Source organism: Carcharodon carcharias, chromosome 10 (genome assembly GCF_017639515.1).
Source record: "Carcharodon carcharias isolate sCarCar2 chromosome 10, sCarCar2.pri, whole genome shotgun sequence".
Lineage (NCBI taxonomy): Eukaryota > Metazoa > Chordata > Chondrichthyes > Lamniformes > Lamnidae > Carcharodon > Carcharodon carcharias.
Window position 1 is genome coordinate 126,381,307 of NC_054476.1, and position 19,352 is coordinate 126,400,658.

Consider the following 19,352-nt stretch of genomic DNA (forward strand, 5'->3'; position numbering starts at 1 on the left):
AATCTATCTGCTCTCTCTTACAGGCAGCAGCAGGCCCAGACAGACCAGCATAGGCAACATAAGCCCCATCCCCTAGGCCACCTCAGTGGATGAAGTTGAGGAACCACTGGAAGAAGACCTATCAATGTGTTCACCTGCACCCTTCACCAGCTCAGAGACACACACCCTGGTGGGTCCTAGTTATAGATTAGGCTCAGGGTCACATTCTGGAGCACACCTCACTGACGTGTCTCCACAGTAATTGGAGGCAGTGATAGCCCAGTTCTGACACTCGGAGGACTGCTGGAGATCAGGCACCCGCTGAGTCTGAGTCAGGTGATGAGCCTCTAAAAACAGCCATATCACACATGCTGGAGATGCAACAACAGGCGGTGGAAAATCAGGCACAGGTTGCAAGAGGCAGTCAACAGACTACAGCAAAGGATGAGGGAGTCCATCTGCGCTCTGTCTGATGTTGTGGCTCCAATTTGCGAATGCCTCCAGGTCTCCATGGGAAGAATGGCGACTGCCTTGGAGACTTTGGTTCAACAACCCTGCAGATTTGTACTTGAACCGGCACTCCATCGCTATAGGCATTGGTGGGAATCCATCAGTGGCTAGGCGAGGGCGGGGTGGGGCACCTTGACCTCCCTCCAGGAGCCCCTTCTCCTCAGTGAGTCAGGCAGGTGCACACACAGGGAGGAGGACCAGCAGCTGGAGACCCCGGGGTTATCTACCCAGATGACTCCAACAGTGTCTAGCCTTACCCAGTCCCCTCTGCCTGTGACACCCAAAGCAAGCCGCAGTCCTCCAGCTCACTGCCCTGTAGAGGATGTTCAGCAAAGTCAAAGACAACAGGGCTTACCATTCAGCAGGTTGCCTCCATCTCTGCTGCGGATGTTGGGGACGCACCTAGACATAGCTTTCACAGCTGTAGGGTTAGCAAAATTAAGCCGCCTAGCCCAACTTCCTCAGGCCTGGCCTGAGGACCATGGTGCAGGGGAGAACCAGCAACATTCAGGGGATAAGAAGGTTAGACCCATTCCATGACCAAGGGGCTGGAAAATCCCGCAGGTGTGAGGGGCTGCAAAATTCCAGCCCATGACTGTCTTTCAATGAGCTGTCCCATTCCTTTTTTACTGCGGACAACACAGTCTCCCTCCTTCACCCCCTCCATGAGCCTTTGTGCAACCCATCCCGCTTGTGCCACACTAAAACAACCCCTTCCCTCATATTCTGGAGTCTGCGCACATCTCCTCTCATTCACACAGTTTGATTCCCAACCACCCCCTTCTGTGTCTGTGTTCTACTCTTCTAGACTGTAGTGGACAAAGTTGTGTTTGTTTGGGTGTGCCGACAGGTACAAAGATTGGAAAATAGGGGCATACTTCTTTGTCTTACTATAAAATTCTGCCAAAATTTGTTCAGCAGACATGCATAAACCCTCAAGGCACTTATTAACTGTTGACCTGTCTTTTTTGAGTTTGAGATGTGCTTGTTTCTGTCAGAATTTATTTCCAACTGACCTGATATGTTGAGGTGGAATTGGATGAGTTTCAATGCAATCTCCTTAGCATCAACAGATTGTTCCATTCTGGTTGCTGCTGCAAGCTGCTTGAAGAAGCTTAGGAGGTCTAAAGATTTTAGGGATGCTTTATTAATATTTCCTTCACTGTTAAAATAGAAGAGGAAAGAATTTGAAGGGTTTTGCGAAGGCCATAAGTCAGTTGGGCAATCTTGAATATTGTGAATGCAAGTTTTCCAAATTCCCTTCTTTTGTGAGAGATCAAGATGCAGGGTGACCAAGGTGATCAATGTAATTTTACAACAACCTCATCATCTTGAGATTGCACCCCATTGAATATATACCAACTGAGTATAAGCTTCTACCTCTTATTCTCTATCTGCGCTGTCTAGCAAGATAATGTTGTCTGGCACTGACAACATAGGGCAAGTTTCTACAGATATTCTCCCACTTGTATGCCACGGGAGATCCATAGAAAGTCCAGCAAAATAGTATATCTTGGCCCCCATGGTGTCCAAAACACAGCCTGCTAGCTTGTACAACCTAACTCCCGGTCTTTTCCTTCTGCTTCTATGCTGGACAGTTCAAATTCCCTGGGTCTTCACGATTAGAAAAGATTTTCTGATCGGTGTATTTAGACCAATCACATGAAGCACTTTTACACCAGCAAGGAAATGGTTTCTAGGTGTGGAAAATTCAAAAAAGCTGAAAAGATCTTTCACTTTAATGAATTGTGGGACAGCAGAAAAAAGCAGTAGCACAAAATACAACAAAGGCTACATTGAAAGACAAACCAGTCAAGCTTTGGAGGGAAAATGCAAGAACAGCCAGAGCTGAAAAAATAGATGCAAGGGGAGTTTTTATGGAGGTAAAGGGCAGGATTTTCCCTCCGTTGGGGGTGAAGTTGAATGGCGGGCACGCACAGGCGCGACTCCGATTGGCACCCCTGATCGGGGACATGGCGCCATTTTATGTGGGCGGGCAAATTAAGACCCGCCCAGCACGACGTCTGCATGAAAGCGCTATGTGCTCCCTGTGCGGGTGGGGATGGTTTCCCGAAATTGAGAGTGCGCTCTTTCACGCATGCGCACGAAAGAGCACAGTCATCTCCCTGAGGCTAAGTGCTGCCTCAGGAAGATTGGCTGTTCTGTGACAAAAAGTAAAAAAAGAAAACAAAAAATTCCTGACATGTCCCCTCATGTGACACTGTCACATGAGTTTGGACATGTCCATAATTTTTTCCCTGAACTTTAATAAAATTTTTTAAAACCTACATGAAACCTCATCCAGCCGGTGGATGAGGTTTCATGTTTTTTCTAGTTGCTGCTGGGGCTCCTGGCCTGCCCGCCAACTTTAATGTTAGATGGACAGGTCCATTAATTAATTCAATGACTCTAGGCCATTGACAGGTCTGATTTTGCTGCGCCCCCGCCTACCGGAAAATTTAAATGGGGCGCGGTGACATCAGGAGTTCTGCCTGACGTCACCGGGGGTCATTTTACGCGTCGGTGAGCGGGCCCTGCCCCCCGCTTGCCGACAGGAAAATCTTGCCTAAAAAGTTTAGATTTTTACTGTATTTCAATTATTTTGCGAGTGGTAGGCTAGATTTTTTACATGGATAAGTTTTGATTTTTAATGTAGGGCTATGGATTTTATACACAAGAATTTCGATTTTTGGCATAAGGAAACTTTGGATTTTAATGAGTGGTCCTGGTGTCGAGCATTGGGTTGCAAGTAAGGGCTTTTCATTTTGAACTTCGATTTTTAGTCATTTATTGCCCACTCAATAATTATAGCTCAAGGATCCAATGCCTCAATTAGAGGATATTTTGTGCAATGGACTTGGAGCTAGTTCGTGGAGGCTGTTTTGGACTGCATAAAGTGGGAATATTTACCTCTTCTGTGCATCGAAAAACCAGATAAAATTACAATGTGGCAAGAAATATGTTTTGTCAAATTTGAGAAGCTAGGATTTTTTGCTTGAGATGCATGAATGTTAAGAGTGACTAAAGATTATAAAGAGCTCTGATGAAGTAAATAGTGATAGAATTTTCCAATTGTTGGAGAGGGCAGAAATATAAAATTATCACAAAAACAATGGAAGGGAGATTAGAAAAAAATTCTTACATGGATAGTGTAAACTATTTTGAAAGAGTTCATATCTCTTTTTGAAAAGGGAATTAGATAAATGCTTGGACAAGAGGAACATTAAAGGGAGTAAGTGGGAGTGTGGTATTAGACGAAGGCCGGGATTTCCAGCTCTGTCATGGCAGAACCCGCCGTAGGCTATGTGCCAGGACAGCCAAACGTCCATTGACTTTCAGCAGGACGTGACGATCCTGGAAGCAGGTGGGGCTGGAAAATCCCACCCTAAGTTTATGATGTGCAGAAAGGCACCAGAACAGACATGAGACACCAAATGATATATGTCTAAGCTGTAAGCTCTACTGCTTTAGTCTTTGACAGACTAGATGTACAAATCTATCCTATCAGGTCATTTTTGAGATTATGCATTGACTAAGACATAAGAACTACTCTTTTCTCTTTCTCATTAGAGCCACATTACTTTTGTTGTTGACATTGTCATCATTCTGAAGTTGTGGAAGATGTTACATTAATGCAGCTTCTTTTTCTCATCACTGGAGTGAGCAGTGAACGTTTTAGGAATGAACTGAAGTTTAGGGCAAATTAATTAACAGCGATAATAAAAACAGAAAATGCTGGAAAAACTCAGCAGGCCTGGCAACATCTATGGAGAGAGAAACAGAGTTAACATTTCAAGTCCAATATGATTCTTCTTCAGAGCCATATGGTCAGAGTCATATGGACGTTCATAAAAACATTCAGAGTCCTACGGACTCGAAACGTTAACTCTGTTTCTCTCTTCACAGATGCTGCCAGACCCACTGAGTTTTTCCAGCATTTCTGTTTTTATCTCAAAATTCCAGCATCTGCAGTGTTTTGCTTTTATCTTAATTAACAGCAGACAAGAAATTAATATCTGCACCTGACGAGAAGTGACCAGAGGCTCTGCTTTGGGTTCTGTGTTCTTTAAACTATTCACAAATGATGCAAAGAAGCTTAAGTCTTGTAATATTAGCGAATGTGCTGCCAACATTGAGATATGTGACAGGTAATTGATACAAGGGAGATTCAGCACAGTTAAGCAAATGAACCATAAAATGATGCAACATCTGAATATTAAGTTAATGACAGTTGGAATGTGACAGCTACATGATAAGTAATGTTGATTAGCAAAACAAAAATGGGAAATAATTCCATTTTGATTACTGTTTAACTAGCTATTTGTTCTGTGGGAAAATATTATCAGCAAGACTAATTCTGAACTGGAAACATCATAGAAGCATTTGGCTTGGCCAGAACAGATTATTCCAATCATATAAATTGTTGGTGAATCCAGATCGAGAGCAGTGTTACTGAGATTAATACTCACCCATCTCTGGGCTCTTTGTACAATTGGTCGATCATTTTGATTGCTTCCTGCAGAGAACTTTGCTTGAACTCACTGCCCACAGCACCCTCAGAATCTGTATACATAGGAGGAACACAGCCATTCAGTAAACTTGTGGAAAATCCCCCAAAGATCCTGATTTTTCAGTTTATTTTTAGATAATTTGACTATAAATTAATAACACAAGAGATGTCACTGGACAGGCCATTTGGCTGCTCAGGAGTGTTCAGTTCCTTTCGATTAACAGTATTATTACATATGTAAAACAATACATTCTTCACACAATAGCTTTTATTTTGAGGTTGGGAAGAGAAAGAGTTGAAGTTTTATGATGAATGAAGGTTCTTAATGCTGGAGAATGGTCCTCTTTTCAAATCTTCCACATCTTATCTGAAGGGCCTGCAGTTCAGAATTTTTTATCCACATTGTTATTAAAATTATTTGAGGCACTTCATCTCGCCTAACAGCAGGCTTCTCCTCTTTGTGACCAAAATGTTTGTCTTCCACATTTCTGTTCTCTAAACTAGTTGGCCACCTGATGTGGTGGGGATTCAGCCATAAGCCTATACTTCATCTTTCTCCAACAAAGGTCGTGACCTTTCCCATTTCCACCCCACCTCCCAATTCACTTTTCCCTATTCCTCAATTCCCTCTGCATGCTCCTCATCTCCTCACTTCATTTTCCATTATTCATTCACATACTCTCTCCTTCCCCCCATTTCATATCTCTTTCCTCTTTTCTCCCATTCACCTTGCTCCTCCCTCTCCCACTTCCTCGTTCCTCCCCTCCTCTGCGTTTCACTTTGATCTCAGTTTTCCTTTTCCAATTGCTTTCTCCCCGCCATTGCATACTCATGCTTTTATGGGGCTCTCATATAGATCTCTATTCAGTAAAGGTTGAAAAGTAAGTTTTAAGATGCCTGAGACTGATCACAGTGTTTGTGCTAACCATGCTAACTGATGAGGGAAAGAAATGGTTAACTTGGCTGACCAGGTGGTATTATCCAATAGTTTGATTATGTAAGTGGGGCTCTTGGTCATCCCTATGAACCAGGTTAGTGGGCTGTGTGATCTATTCATGCTCCTATTTGTTGTGTGAGTTTCAACATGGGGAAATTCTTTGTTGAAATTGTCAGTTAGGCCATCCATGAAATGTTGTTTTCGCAAAAAAAGAGGAACAACTGAACATGCATGCTCCTAATATTGATTTCTTTCCAGCCCAAGAAATATGTACTTAGAATGTTATGAACGAATTGACTTTCAACACCAGTGTCATACGTGAACAATAAAAACTGGCAGCAGGAATCTTTATTTTGGCTATCAACTTGTCAACTAGCTCCACTTAATTCAAACTGTTTTGTTTACATATGACAGCTGGTCACAATTCATCAAATGTAACATTCTAACACAGCTCACTCACTGATGCCGTTTTTCCCTAGCAAACTGTCAATGATATTTTTCTGCTGATGCTCATTTGTCTGCATTCTCCTGTCCAGCAGTTTCAAGCAAGTTCCTAGCTGTGCTGTGTTGAAGCAGTTGCTTAGCAGGCAATATGAAGCTGGACGCTGGAACACCTTTGTCAGGTATCTCCCTAAACCCCATTATACACTCATTTACATTTCAGCCAATCACAGGAAGGCAAACTGACATCTCTCCATTCTGTTCTCCCTTCCAGCGTTCACTGAAACACTACAACTTAAATTTGTTCACATTACACTGTGCAAAAATCAAATTTAAATCAGATTTTTTAAATTCTTCATGGGATGTGGGTTTCGCTGGCTGGGCCAGCATTTATTGCCCATCCCTAGTTGCCCTTGAGAAGGTGGTGGTGAGCTGCCTTCTTGAACTGCTGCAGTCCATGTGGTGTAGATATACCCACAGTGCTGTTAGGGAGGGAGTTCCAGGATTTTGATCCAGCAACAGTAAAGGAGTGGTGATATATTTCCAAGTCAGGATGGTCAGGGCATGGAGGGAAATTTATTCCAGATGATGATGTTTCCATCTATCTACTGCCCTTGTCCTTCAAGATGGTAGCGGTCATGGGTTTGGAAGGTGCTGCCTAAGGAGCCTTGGTGAGTTCCTGCAGTGCATCTTGTAGATGGTACACATTGCTGCTACTGTGAGTTGGTGATGGAGGGACTGAGTGTTGGTGGATGGGGTGCCAATCAAGCAGACTGCTTTGTCCTGGATGGTGTCGAGCTTTTTGAGTATTGTTGGAGCTGCACTCACCCAGACAAGTGGGGAGTATTCCATCACACTCCTGATTTGTACCTTGTACATGGTGAAGAAGCTTTGGGGAGTCAGGAGGATTCCTAGCCTCTGATATGTTCTTGCATCCACAGTATTTATGTGGCTAGTCCAGTTCAGTTTCTGGTCAATGCTAACTGATGTTGATAGTGGGGGATTCAGCAATGGTAGTGCCAATGAATGTCAAGGGGTGATGGTTAGATTCTATCTTGTTGGAGATGGTCATTGCCTGGCATTTGTGTGGCTCAAATGTTCCTTGCCACTTTGTCAGCTCAACCCAGGTCTTGCTGCATATGGACACGGACTGCTTCAGTATCTGAAGAGTTGCAAATGATGCTGACCATTGTGCAATTACCAGTGAACATCCCCACTTCTGACCTTGTGATGGAGGGAAGGCCATTAATGAAGCAGCTGAAGATGGTTGGGCCTAGAACACTACACTGAGGAACTTCTGCGGTGGTGTCCCAGAGCTGAGATGACTGACCTCCAACAACCACAACCATCTTCCTTTGTACTAGGTATGACTCCAACAAGCGGAGAGTTTTCCTCCTAATTCCCATTTACTCCACTTTTGCTAGGGCTCCTTGATGCCACAATTGATCAAATGCTGCCTTGATGTCAAGGGCAGTCACTCTCACTTCATGTCTTGAATTCAACTGTTTTGTCCATGTTTGAACAAAAGCTGGAATGAGGTCAGGAGCTGAGTGACCCTGGCAGAACCCAAAGTGAGCGTTAGTGTGCAGCTTATTGCTAAGCAAGTGCATTTGATAGCACTGTTGATGACCCTTCCATTACTTTACTGATGATGGAGAGTAGACTGATGGGGCAGTAATTGGCTGGGTTGGATTTGTCCTGCTTTGTACAGGACATACCTGGGCAATTTTCCACATAGCCAGGTAGATGCCAGTGTTGTAGCTGTACTGGAATAGCTTGGCTAGGGATGCAGCAAGGTCTGGAGCACAGGTCTCCAGTACTATTGCCAGAATGTTGTCAGGATCCATAGCCTTTGCAGTAAATTTATACATCTACAGCATCAGAGTCCCATATGACCCTCATGAACCAGGTCAATATGGTCACTTCTCCCAAGCAGAACAGACTCATGCAGCGCTCAGGAATGCTGAAACAGCTACAAGTGAACGCCAGGAAAAAATTTCAAGCAGTGCTGCCTCTGCAGTTTTGGGCTGCAATGTGAGAGCAGCACAGTGGGAGTCACAGCCTTCTGCTCAGGAGCAGATGATCATGTGCACATACTGCTGTCATTACGCAATCAGAATTCCTGGATTGCTGCTGAATCTCATAGTCATCACACTTTATTCTTCAGGCACTAAGAGAAGCATTCGAGGGATTCCATGCCGGCTCAGGAAAGAGCCTGTATACAACCTGATAACTAGCACACAGGCACTTGGCACAATTTGATAGCAGCACATGGACATGGATACAAACTCTGTCCAATCTGATAATTGACACATAGGGATGAGGAACAGTGTGTGTGCAGGCTGATAACTGGCACACAGGAATGGAGAAACCTGATAGCTGTGGTATGCATTATTCAGTTCCCAGTTCATAAGTCAACTATTTCCAGTTAATTGCAACTGGTTACAGCAAAGTCAGCTAACCAAATCCTGTTTTCAACTAGATGATTGGGGAACCCAACTGATTTCCTGCTGGCATCCGCAGTTGTCTAGGTTGTTCCCAGTGTATACCACCAGGGAACTCTTACTTCCAGTTGAGGCCTGTTGGATCCAGTTGCAGTCTTCGATTGGTTCCAATTGAATTTTCCTCCTTGTGGAGGGCCATCAATATGATAGCCATTAACAAATCCAATAAAGAATTCAGGAGAAGCTAGAATCGATATCACATGAAAGTGATTGAGGCGATTTATATCGATGCATTTAAGGGGCTGCTAGATAAGTATATGAGGCTGGAAGGAATAGAAGGAAATGCTGATAGAGTGAAAGGCAGTAAGGTGGGAGGAGGCTTGTGTGGAGCATAAACACCAGCAAAGATCTGTCGGACTGAAGGGCCTGTCTCTGTGCTGTAAAATTCTAAGTAACTAATGCACAATATCAGAAAGCATCTGCTGCTCAATTAATAAGGAACTATCTGATAGGTACAAAGATTGAACTATCGGTCTATCGAGTAATGGAGCATAAAGTTTCTGTGAGAAATGGAGGAAGAGTGCAGAAGCATTCAACATCAGGATCATCCTGATTTAAAACAACCATCAGTCCAGGGAAGCATATGCCAAACAATTTAGCTATTCAGGAAAAAAAGGAGTTATTTGTTACAGAGAGCAGAAGGGCCAGCTACTATTAAAGGGAGGCACTCATCGTTTGTGTTTTGAATCTCATAGGGCCCTCTGTGAATGGGACAATATATTCTGAATATGTTCTTTCACCTCTACAAAGCACAGTGCAAAGAGCTGGTACACCATTGTTGCAACACTGTTGTAAGTTCTCTGCTTGGCAGACTGCCACCAAATAGTACATTGTATCAGTAATGTTTGCAGGTGAGACCTCAGGCATGGATTGAACAGTGGTTTTTTTTTGCTAGTGCTCATCCTAAAATACTTGATTTATCGATTTCAGTTTTACAACTTGTCAAGTTGTGATTTGAACTCTCAATCTCTCAGTTGCTAGCGCAGCACCATATTCATTAGGTACCTGATGTAGTCAAGGACTTTTTCATAAAGTGCAGTTAGCCTCTCCTGTTCCTGATGTTGAATTTAATGTAACTAGCAACACCAGTTGTTTGGGCCCCTTAGCAGTGAACCAGATTGACTGATGTTTGGTTGCATGAACAGAGCCTGTGGCAAAACAACTGAGGGAGTATGAGTTTCATTAATTGCTGTCAGATCTCTATACTCTGCCAACTGCTCCTGTTTGTTTAATGCCAACTTTAAAGAGAGCAGAGAGCACCTAATGTGAGCTCAAAGATAAGTAGAAAACCTGTACTGTTTTGACTTCATAACTGATGCTGACCAAACCCTTAAGCCAAAATAAAAAGTTAATGACATGAACATGGGTTAAACTGATCCAGTCTCTGTTCACAAATTTCCGTAAGATAGTTTCATAATACTAGCTGTGAACCTCTCCTGCACTGATTTACAGGATCTATCCTCAGTCCTCATTTGTAAAGAATCTGATTATATTGCGGAAGTTCTGCTCCCTGTTTCCCTTAGAATTTCGGGGACTTTTCAATGTGTTGGTCCTTGTAAGCCCCTGGCAATAGGACCAATCCTGTGGCTCATTACATTGTTTCCAGTGCTTGGCTGGGGGCACGGTGCTACATATGAGCTTAACAGATCGATGGAATAAAATTCAAAAAGGTGTATTTTTCATAATTTCACTATTAGTTACTACCATAATTAACCTAACAATTGAAATAAATAAGGTAAGTGGGACCTACTCATCAACAACATGCTCACTGATACCTATTGTGTTCTGCCAGGACCACTTGGCTCCAGACCTCATTACAGTCTTGATCCAAATATGGACAAAAGAGCTGAATTCCAGAGGCGAGGTGAGAGTGACTGCCCTTGACATCAACACAACATTTGATTAAGTGTGGCATCAAGGAGACCCAACAATATTGAAGTCAATGGGAACCAGGGAAAGATTCTCTGTTGAAGAGTCATATGGAGTCAAAACTTTAACTGTGTTCCTCTCCGCAGATGCTTCCAGAACTGCCGAGTTTTTCCAGGTATTTTTATTTTTGTTAAAGACTCTCCACTGGTTGAAGTCATGCCCAGCACAAAGGAAGAAGGTTGTGGCTATTGGAGGCCATTCATCTCTGTTCCAGATCATTGCAGGTGTTCCTCAGGATAGTGTCCCAGGCCCAGACATCTTCAGCTGCTTCAGCAATGACCTTGCCACCATCAAAAGATCAGAAGTGGGAACATTTGCTAATGATTGCACAGCTTTCAGTACCATTCGCAACTCCTCATGGAAAGAAGCAGTCCGTGCCCGCATATAGCAAGACCCGGATAACATTCAGGTTTGGGATGCTAAGTGGCAAGTAACATTCTTGCCTCACAAGTGCCAGGCAATGACCATCTCCAATAAAAGCATCCAAACACCTCCTCTTGAAATTCAACAGCAATACCATCACTGAATAGCCCATAGTCAACATCCTGGGGGACCAGAAACTTAACTTTCCCAGCCACATGAATACTGTGGTCATAAGAGCAGTTCAGCGGCTAGGAATTATGTGACCTTTCCAAGTCTGGCATGTGATGGAATATTTGCCAGGATGAGTACAGCTCCAACAACACTCAAGAAGCTCAACATCATTCAGGACAAAGCAGCTCATTTGATCAGCACCCCATCCATGAGCTTAGACATTCATTCCCTCCACCAGTGGCGCACCACAGCATGGTTGCAGCATTTACCAGCTACAAGATGCACTGCAGTGACTCTCCAAGGTTTATTAAAGCACCTTCCAAAGAGGTGTGACCTCTACCACTAGATGAACAAAGGCAGCAGGTTCTGTGGAAACAGGACCACCTGCAAATTCCCCTTCAATTTACACACCATCCTGACTTGGAAATATATTGCCATTCCTTCTCTGTTGCTGGGTCAAAACCCTGGATCTCCCTTCCTAATAGCACTGTGGGTGTACAACTGCAGCTGTTCAAAAAGGCAGCTTACAACCAACTTTTCAAGGGCATTTAGGATTGACAATAAATGCTGTGGCCTAGCCAGCTTTGGCCAGATCACAAGTGAGCAAAGTAATTAAATAAAGCAAACAAGAAGAAAAACCATAAAGCCCAAACTCTGATTATATGTAACAAGTCTATCAATAACTTTGCTATTCTTCACTGCAAAACCCCAGTGAATGTTTAGAAGTGCACTGGTTGAATGTGGAACTGAATGGCTCTGGAGGAAAGTACGTTGTGATTTAAGACATGATCTTTTGAAAGAAGGAGTGGTCTGATTTAAAAAAACCCAGAAACTTCAAGATGTGTTTGAATACCCTGAACACCTTCTTCCTACCACAGCTTGTTTCTCAGCAACTAGAACTGGACACAGTACTGGAGACATGGTCTGATTGGGGCATGGTACTGCTTGATCATAATGTCCTTTGTCAAAATAGAGGGGGCACAATAGTTTGAAAATCAGATTCAATCCATTGTCTAATCCATTATCCTAGGTTACTGGCCAGTTGGTTAAAATAAAAATTGACTCCATTGTCTCCTGCTACAGGCTATGTAGTTTGCCATTCTGCTCTGTATTTGTTGGGAGGTTGAGTATTGAATCTACTAAGACTCCTAGGCCTCTTTCAGCTACATTATTAACTATTTTAACAACATTCATGAAGTAAATATGTTGCTCATTTTTACTTCCAATTTGTAGTATTTTACACTAAATTATAGATACATATGATTACATTATATGTATTATACATTCCAGTACTTTGCATTAAATATCACTTCACATTGTTATCTATACGCATATAATTTAACTCATTCTGTAATTTTTGAGCAGGCACCTTCAATCCCAGCACCCCTCCTGGTTTGATATCATCTGAAAATTTGACAAGTTTGCATTGGTTTCTCAATTCAAGCCATTGATTTAAATTCAAAACAGTAATGATTCCGAGGCCTGATGAATTCCCATCCTCAATTCAACCTAATTCCCCTAATTATTCCCCATTGTTTTCACTTCCTCAAAGATCAATTGATCAGGCAGCACTCATCCCTTCTGAAACTATGTTAGCTGTTGTTTATGGGGCTATCCTCAAATTTCCTCCTGATAATCAAGTGCATTATTTCACAACAAAATTAAGTAAGCACTGTCCCTCAGGGCTTCCATTAAACAATCTGCAACAACAATTTGTATTTATGTAGGAAACTGTAGGAAACTACCCCAAGACTCTATACAGAAGCCAAATCCGATATAAACTGACACTGAGCCAAAGAAGGAGAAATTAGGACGGTGATTAAAGTTCGATCAAAGAGGTAGGTTTTAAGGAGGGCTTAAAGAGAGCAAGTGATAGCCAGGCTGAAAGGCTTAGGGAGAATATTCTGATGCTTGGAGCCTAGACAGCTGAAAGAATGGCCTCTAGCAGTGGGGCAGATGGAGCGTGTAAGAAGCCAGAGTTGGATCATGTATTACATCCATTTACTCTGAGTGACTTCAGTTGTTCCAATTTATATTTGTCAGTTGAAGTCTACTATTAAAATTATGTTCCTGATTTGACATACCCTTATTATCTCTGAAACCTGTCCTCCTTCTTATGTTGACTTGGCGTAAAGCATGCCTCTCGTGTTAGTTCAGATGCTTTTGATATTAGGGATGTCTAATTGAAGTAGTTTATTTTGCTTCTTCCTCCTTCCTTCTCACCAGAATCAATTTAATTTCCCTTCCAGGAATTCCCTGACATAAAAAGAAATTACATCTTTTCAGTCCAGTTTGTCCTTTCCTGAGCACACGGCACTCCCAAACTTTTGAAATTAATTTTCTCTCAGGGGTCTGGAAGTTGGACTGTATTTCGTGATTATGTGAGACACTTTATGCTGAGCTAAAACCACTGAGGTTTACTACGTAGAAGGAGGCTATTCATCCCCTTGTCTATGCCATCATTTTGCTAGAACCATCCAAAATGAAATTAATTGCTTTGCTCACTCCCCATAGCCCTGTATATTATGCAGCTTTGAAAATTTATCATTTTTTTCCTTAAAAGTTTAAATGGTGTTCATCACAACCACTCCCTATTGCATACTCTGGAGACTCTGGGCACAATTTTACATCCAGCGGGCGGGTGGGCGGGCACACGATTCGATCGGATGTAAAATCGCACGAGAAGAAGATGTCGAGCGGGTGTCCCAATGTCATCCTGTGCTCGCACGATATTTCAGTCAGCGAGCGAGCGCGGGAATCAGAGCCACGCCCGCCATTAACTAAGAGGCCATTAAAAGCCCAATTGAAACTGATTTTACATTTCCCTTGCAATTTTGCACTCGTTGCATGGGCAAAACGGGCAGGCGGGCAGCCTGCATTTTGCAAAAATTCATCCAAGGACAGGGGATGATGTTTCTGTTATTAAATAAAATAAAAATAGAAACCTGTGGACAGCATTTTTATGATATACATGTTCAGGTGCCTGATTGTGATGCTTGGACATTTTTTTCCTAATTTCAAAAACTCTGTTTCCCTGGTTTCAGGTCTTCAGCTCCCTGAGGCAGCTGTCTTTCAGGGCAGCTTTCAGGGAGCTTTCTGTCAGTGTTCGCCCATGTTGACGTGATCGCCCGCCCTCCTCCTGCCCCCACCCTGGCAGCGCTGAGCTTTTTAGCACGTGCTTCACGCTGGCTGGCTGTTACTTGGCCAGTCAGCGTGAAATCATGTTCGAGGGCCAATCGCGGTTGGCGGTCCATTTCCCAGCCACTCCCAGGCCTGCTGATTGGGCCCACCCGCTGAACTGAAAATTCAGGCCTCTGAGTAAATAATTTTTTCACAGTTCTGGCACAAGACATACCTCTGTATTTTTATCCGCCTCCAACCCTCCTTCAATCTGAGTGACACCTATTTGTCCTACTTCTGAGCTTCCTGTTCATCAACAAACTTTCTACTCATACATTTCCTCTTATAATGATGACCTGAATTCTGCTAAGAAACCTTTTGTAAGACACTATGTTGAGTTCTTCTTAAAACACATTTCTACATTGACTGGAATTTTGACCAGTGTCGGGCGTCATGTTGGGTTGAGGGTGGGGGGACACACAATATGGTGAGTAGGCCAAAAATTGGTTTTACACTGTCATGAAACTAGTTTGCAATTGTCTGCTCCACGTGTCAATGGTGGGTAGCGTTGCCCACCACCACATGTTGGGAACTCCATTTTAATACATTTGCATCTAATTATAAGCCCTGCTTGCTGGAATCATCCCTTCATGTCAAATTTACCGTCCATGTCTGCGTGACTTCTGAACAGTGTGCTTCACGACTGCCTTTAAAAGGCATGCACCTGGCGACCAAAGCTTCAAGGCATCACTCATAGGACATCAAGGAAGAGGCGCTACACATTCATGGGGGGGCGCACAGGCAAGTTGCTTTTTCCCGGCTGGCTTTCAACATGGTGCTGGGGCAAGGGTTCCAGTGCAGGTGGGGCAAGACAGCACAGAGAGACTGAAGGAAATACTCAAGCACATGCTGGGGGTTTCAGGGGAGGTGAGGTTTTGAGAGAGGTGGCCACACAGCAGTAGCTCCATTGACATGCTTGGATTCAGGCCTCTGAACCTTTTCTGCCCACTCAAACAATGCAAAAGCATGCAAGTGCCACCAAATGCTCCAGAAGTTTTCACACCTCGGGCACAGACTGTAAATTAATGTGCGTTTTAGGTGTTAGCAGAGCAATTGGCCGACCGGGCAAGTTGTACAATTCCCTTGTGAAAGGTGGCCATGGCACAGTCACTGGCATAGTCATTCACAGTTCCTTGCAATGCCTTTATTAAGGCGTGGGCCAGCATGCGTTATGGTTCAAGCTAACAGCTCAGCCTTGCAGCCCAATGGCTGAAGCTGCTGCCAATCAGTCAAGTGGAATGGGGCAAAAATGAGTGGGGTTTCGGACAGCCAATGAGCGCACGATACACTGGCCAGCCAAGTGGTGGCCAGCACTTTCCTGCATGTGTGAAGGGGCCTTCAGACTTAACCAATAGAGGAGAGATTCTTAGTACACCCATGCTAACCCAAACCCCTGTCATTCCTGCATATGACTGAGAACTAGTGTCGCTGAAGACTGCACATGTCTAAGGAGCTGGTGAGTCACATATGCCACAGGGACATGGAGGGAGTCCACTGCCAGTGGCTGTGAAAGTGACCATAGTGCTCAATTTTTACGCCAGTGACTTCTTCCTGGGCTCCACAGGTGACCTGTGTGGGATCTCGCAAACCTCCACGCACGAGTGCATCCAGGAGGTCACGGGCGCCATTTCGTGAAGGCACAGAACATTGTGCGTTTTACCCGGGATCAGGAAAGTCAGTAAGCAACAGTGCTGGGATTTGCACAGATCTCAGGTATTCCACAGGTACAGGGCGCCATCGACGGCATCCATTTGGTGCTTACATCTCCGTGGCAACAAGCAGTCAACTACATCAACCGCAAGGGCGTCCACTCACTGAATGTTCAGCTGGTCTGTGGCCACCACAAACACATCCTACAGGCCTTCGCACGATTCCCAGGGAACATCCATGACTCCTACATCCTTAGCAAGTCTCAGGTCCCTGACATCTTCCAGGATCTACAGAGGCTGCAGGGCTGGCTTCTTGGGGACACAGCTGGTGATGCCCGTGCAGCGGCCTCAGACTGCAGCAGAGCATTGATATAATGAGGCTTATGCCATGATCTGGACTTTAGTTGACCAAATGATAGGCATTTTGAAAATGAGGTTCCGCTGCCTCGACAGGTCAGGTGGAAGCCTGCGATGCAGTCCCCGGAGGGTGGTGTGCATCATCGTAGCTTGCTGCATGCTCCACAGCCTGGCGCTGCAATGGGGGGAGTACCCGGCTAAGGAGGAGATGGAAGAGCTGCACTTCTTCCCTGATGAGGAGGATATTGAAGGGGATGACAGTGATGAGGTCCTTGAAGATGAGGCTGCCAGCAATGAGGCCATCGCAGTGGCCAGATGAGGCACGCGTGCTTGGGAGGCCCTCATAGCTGCAAGATTCATGGAAGATGATGACAAGATGCGGTGAGGAATTCTGACATCCTCACCTTGCATCTGTGAACATTTGACTCTTGTGTGGCTGATGGCAGAGCACATACCCTCAGTACTCAGGCTTATGTTATGGAGACATGGTATAGGCTCTAATAGTTGCTAGATTCCAAGAGGATGATGATGACATGCAGTGTGGACACTCCATAGGCACTCCATGTTGCCTCTGTGAATATTTGATTCCTGTCTGGCTGAGGGCAGTTCGCTTGCACTCTGTGATCAGGGTCATGTCTTGGGGATGCAGCCGTGAAATTTTAAATGCACCTGATCCTTTGTCAGTCTTCAGAACCTGCCCCCTTCAGGAGCACAGTATCACCGGACACAGATGCTGAAGAGATGGGAGCCAGCTCCACCTCAAAGTTGCTGAGAGCACACAGAGAGAATGATGGAACTCTGTGATGCCAGTCCATGACATTTTGGCAGCAATGACCAGCACCATCGAGGTGCAAGCATCACCAGTGTGTCCATTGAGCGTGAAGCCAGACCATCACTTTGGTCTGAAGGTTACACACTGCACAAGGAAGAGGCCTTGGACTGAGACACCTGCCTTTATCTTGTGCAGGAGCCAAAGTTTCACATCTGAGTGACACAAACATGCTCATCAGAACAAGGAGCCATAGGCAGGGAGACATTCTTAGTTTATTTACAATAGTGAACATTAAGTACAAGTGATTAACATCCATGCCCAAACTGTGCAATCTTCTTAAGTTTCCTAGCCCTGCCTTTATGTCTTGTTGCTCCCCCGATGTCTGAATCGGAGGTGGAAGCAGCCTCCTGACTGCTACGCCCTGCCTATGGTGACCTTGGTGGGCGTCCTCCAGAGGGCTGAGACCTGGAGGGTTCCAGCCTGCTTTTGGGGTCCTGCTGTGTGGCAGTGGCCCTCTCCTCAGCCCGTGGAGCTGGAGCGGCTGGGTTCATGGAAAGAGGGGATTCGGATGGGCCTGACTCCTGGATTCACTTGGTGAATGGCCCTGGGGTGTGCACCTGCTGAAAGGTCCTCCCTATTGGGTACCTGAGGGGCCCAGGCTGACTCCGTGAGTGGAAGGAGTAGCTGGAGTGAGATCCAGCTGCCCCACACCCCTCTCGCGTACACACTGTTGGAGGCCAATTGTGGCGTCAGCGATAGAGTTGAGCCTGCACAGCAGTGCAGGAGCAATGTCCTGGACCAAGGTCACCATGGAGGCTGCCATCCTACCAGTGTTGACCTCCGTGCATTGACATGCCGGTGCTGTCACCTCAGACTGAAGGTGGATGGACTCTTCCGTCGTGCCTTGCAATCTGAGGAGTGCAGCGGACATCCCCTCCTGTTGTTCCTGAGCTTGTCTTTGCAGTTCCTGCAACTGTGACATGACTGAGTCCAGAGGCTCGTCACCTGGCTGCAGCTCAGCAGATTTCTGGTCTCCAGCAGTCCTCCGAATGCTGGAAACTTGGGAAGTCCCTGCTGCGGCCTGCTATGGATGAGACAGTGTGATGTGCTCACCGTATTGTGACCCTGAGGCTACTCTAAAACTAGGTTCCACAGAGGTGTGTGTCTCTGCCCTGTTGGAGGGTGTGGGTGAGCGCTGTGGTGGGACTTCAATTAGGGTGTCATCAGATTTTTCTTCCAAGGTGTCTTTGGGGCTTGAGTCAAGAGTCTGGCGCATGGTCCCCCTCAGCTGCTTCCCAGATGTGCCTGCGAAAGCAAGGAGAGACCGGGACTGCGGAACAGGGGAGCTCACTCACAGTTGTATAATGGATGTTGCAGCGTTGGATCTTTACTTGGCTGAGCACCACCGACCTCACCGTCAGCACAGGAATGGTCCAGATCATCACCAGCCAGCTGGATGACTCTACTTTCAAAGCCTCTGAGGACCTTGATGTCGGGCATTCCTCCACCAGTCTGCGACCTCTCTCTTTTGTTGTGACCCAGCTTGTCCTGCATGAAGAGAGTGTAAGCAGGATGCCTGTCAGGCCAGATGAGAAGGATGCCTGGCACGTGTGGGTAGTGAGTGGTGCCATGGATGGGATGAGGACATGATCCACAGGACATGTGTGTGGTGTGTGTGAAAGAGTGAATGGTGATGTAACTTGAACTGGCAGTGAGTGAGATCCCTGTGGATGTGTGAAGGGTGTGTGAGTTGAGAGTTATGAGAATAGAGACTTACCCTAGCAGAATGGAAACCATTCATCCTCTTTAGGCACTAGCTGGCTGTCCTGTTTTGCAGGGCGTCGGCACTGATCACCGCTTCCACCACCTCCCATGCTGGATTGGTGACCTTGCTTGCTGGCCTTCACCCAGAGCAGAGGTAGAGAACTTCACAGTGGCCTCCACTGCACCCCATAGGCACCCGAGGGAGGCGTTGCTAAACTTGGGAGCAGCATGTTTCTTCTCTTTGGCAACCATGACTTTGCAGCTGCTTCTGATCCAATGGAGAGAG

General features: G+C 45.2%; 1 protein-coding gene across 3 annotated transcripts in view; it reads right to left on the reverse strand.

The window, feature by feature from the left end:
• Positions 1-19,352, reverse strand: part of LOC121283117 (eosinophil peroxidase-like) — a 76,350-nt gene that overhangs the window by 41,056 nt on the left and 15,942 nt on the right. For 2 of the 3 annotated variants that reach the window (XM_041197243.1, XM_041197246.1), the window contains exons 3-4: positions 4,959-5,052; positions 1,506-1,651 (exon numbers count right to left, since the gene is read on the reverse strand). In XM_041197243.1, the coding sequence (XP_041053177.1) occupies positions 1,506-1,651; positions 4,959-5,052 (240 nt within the window). Of the gene's footprint in view, positions 1-1,505; positions 1,652-4,958; positions 5,053-13,428; positions 13,506-19,352 lie in introns of those variants that run through there. The other variant, XM_041197245.1, reaches the window with a different exon arrangement.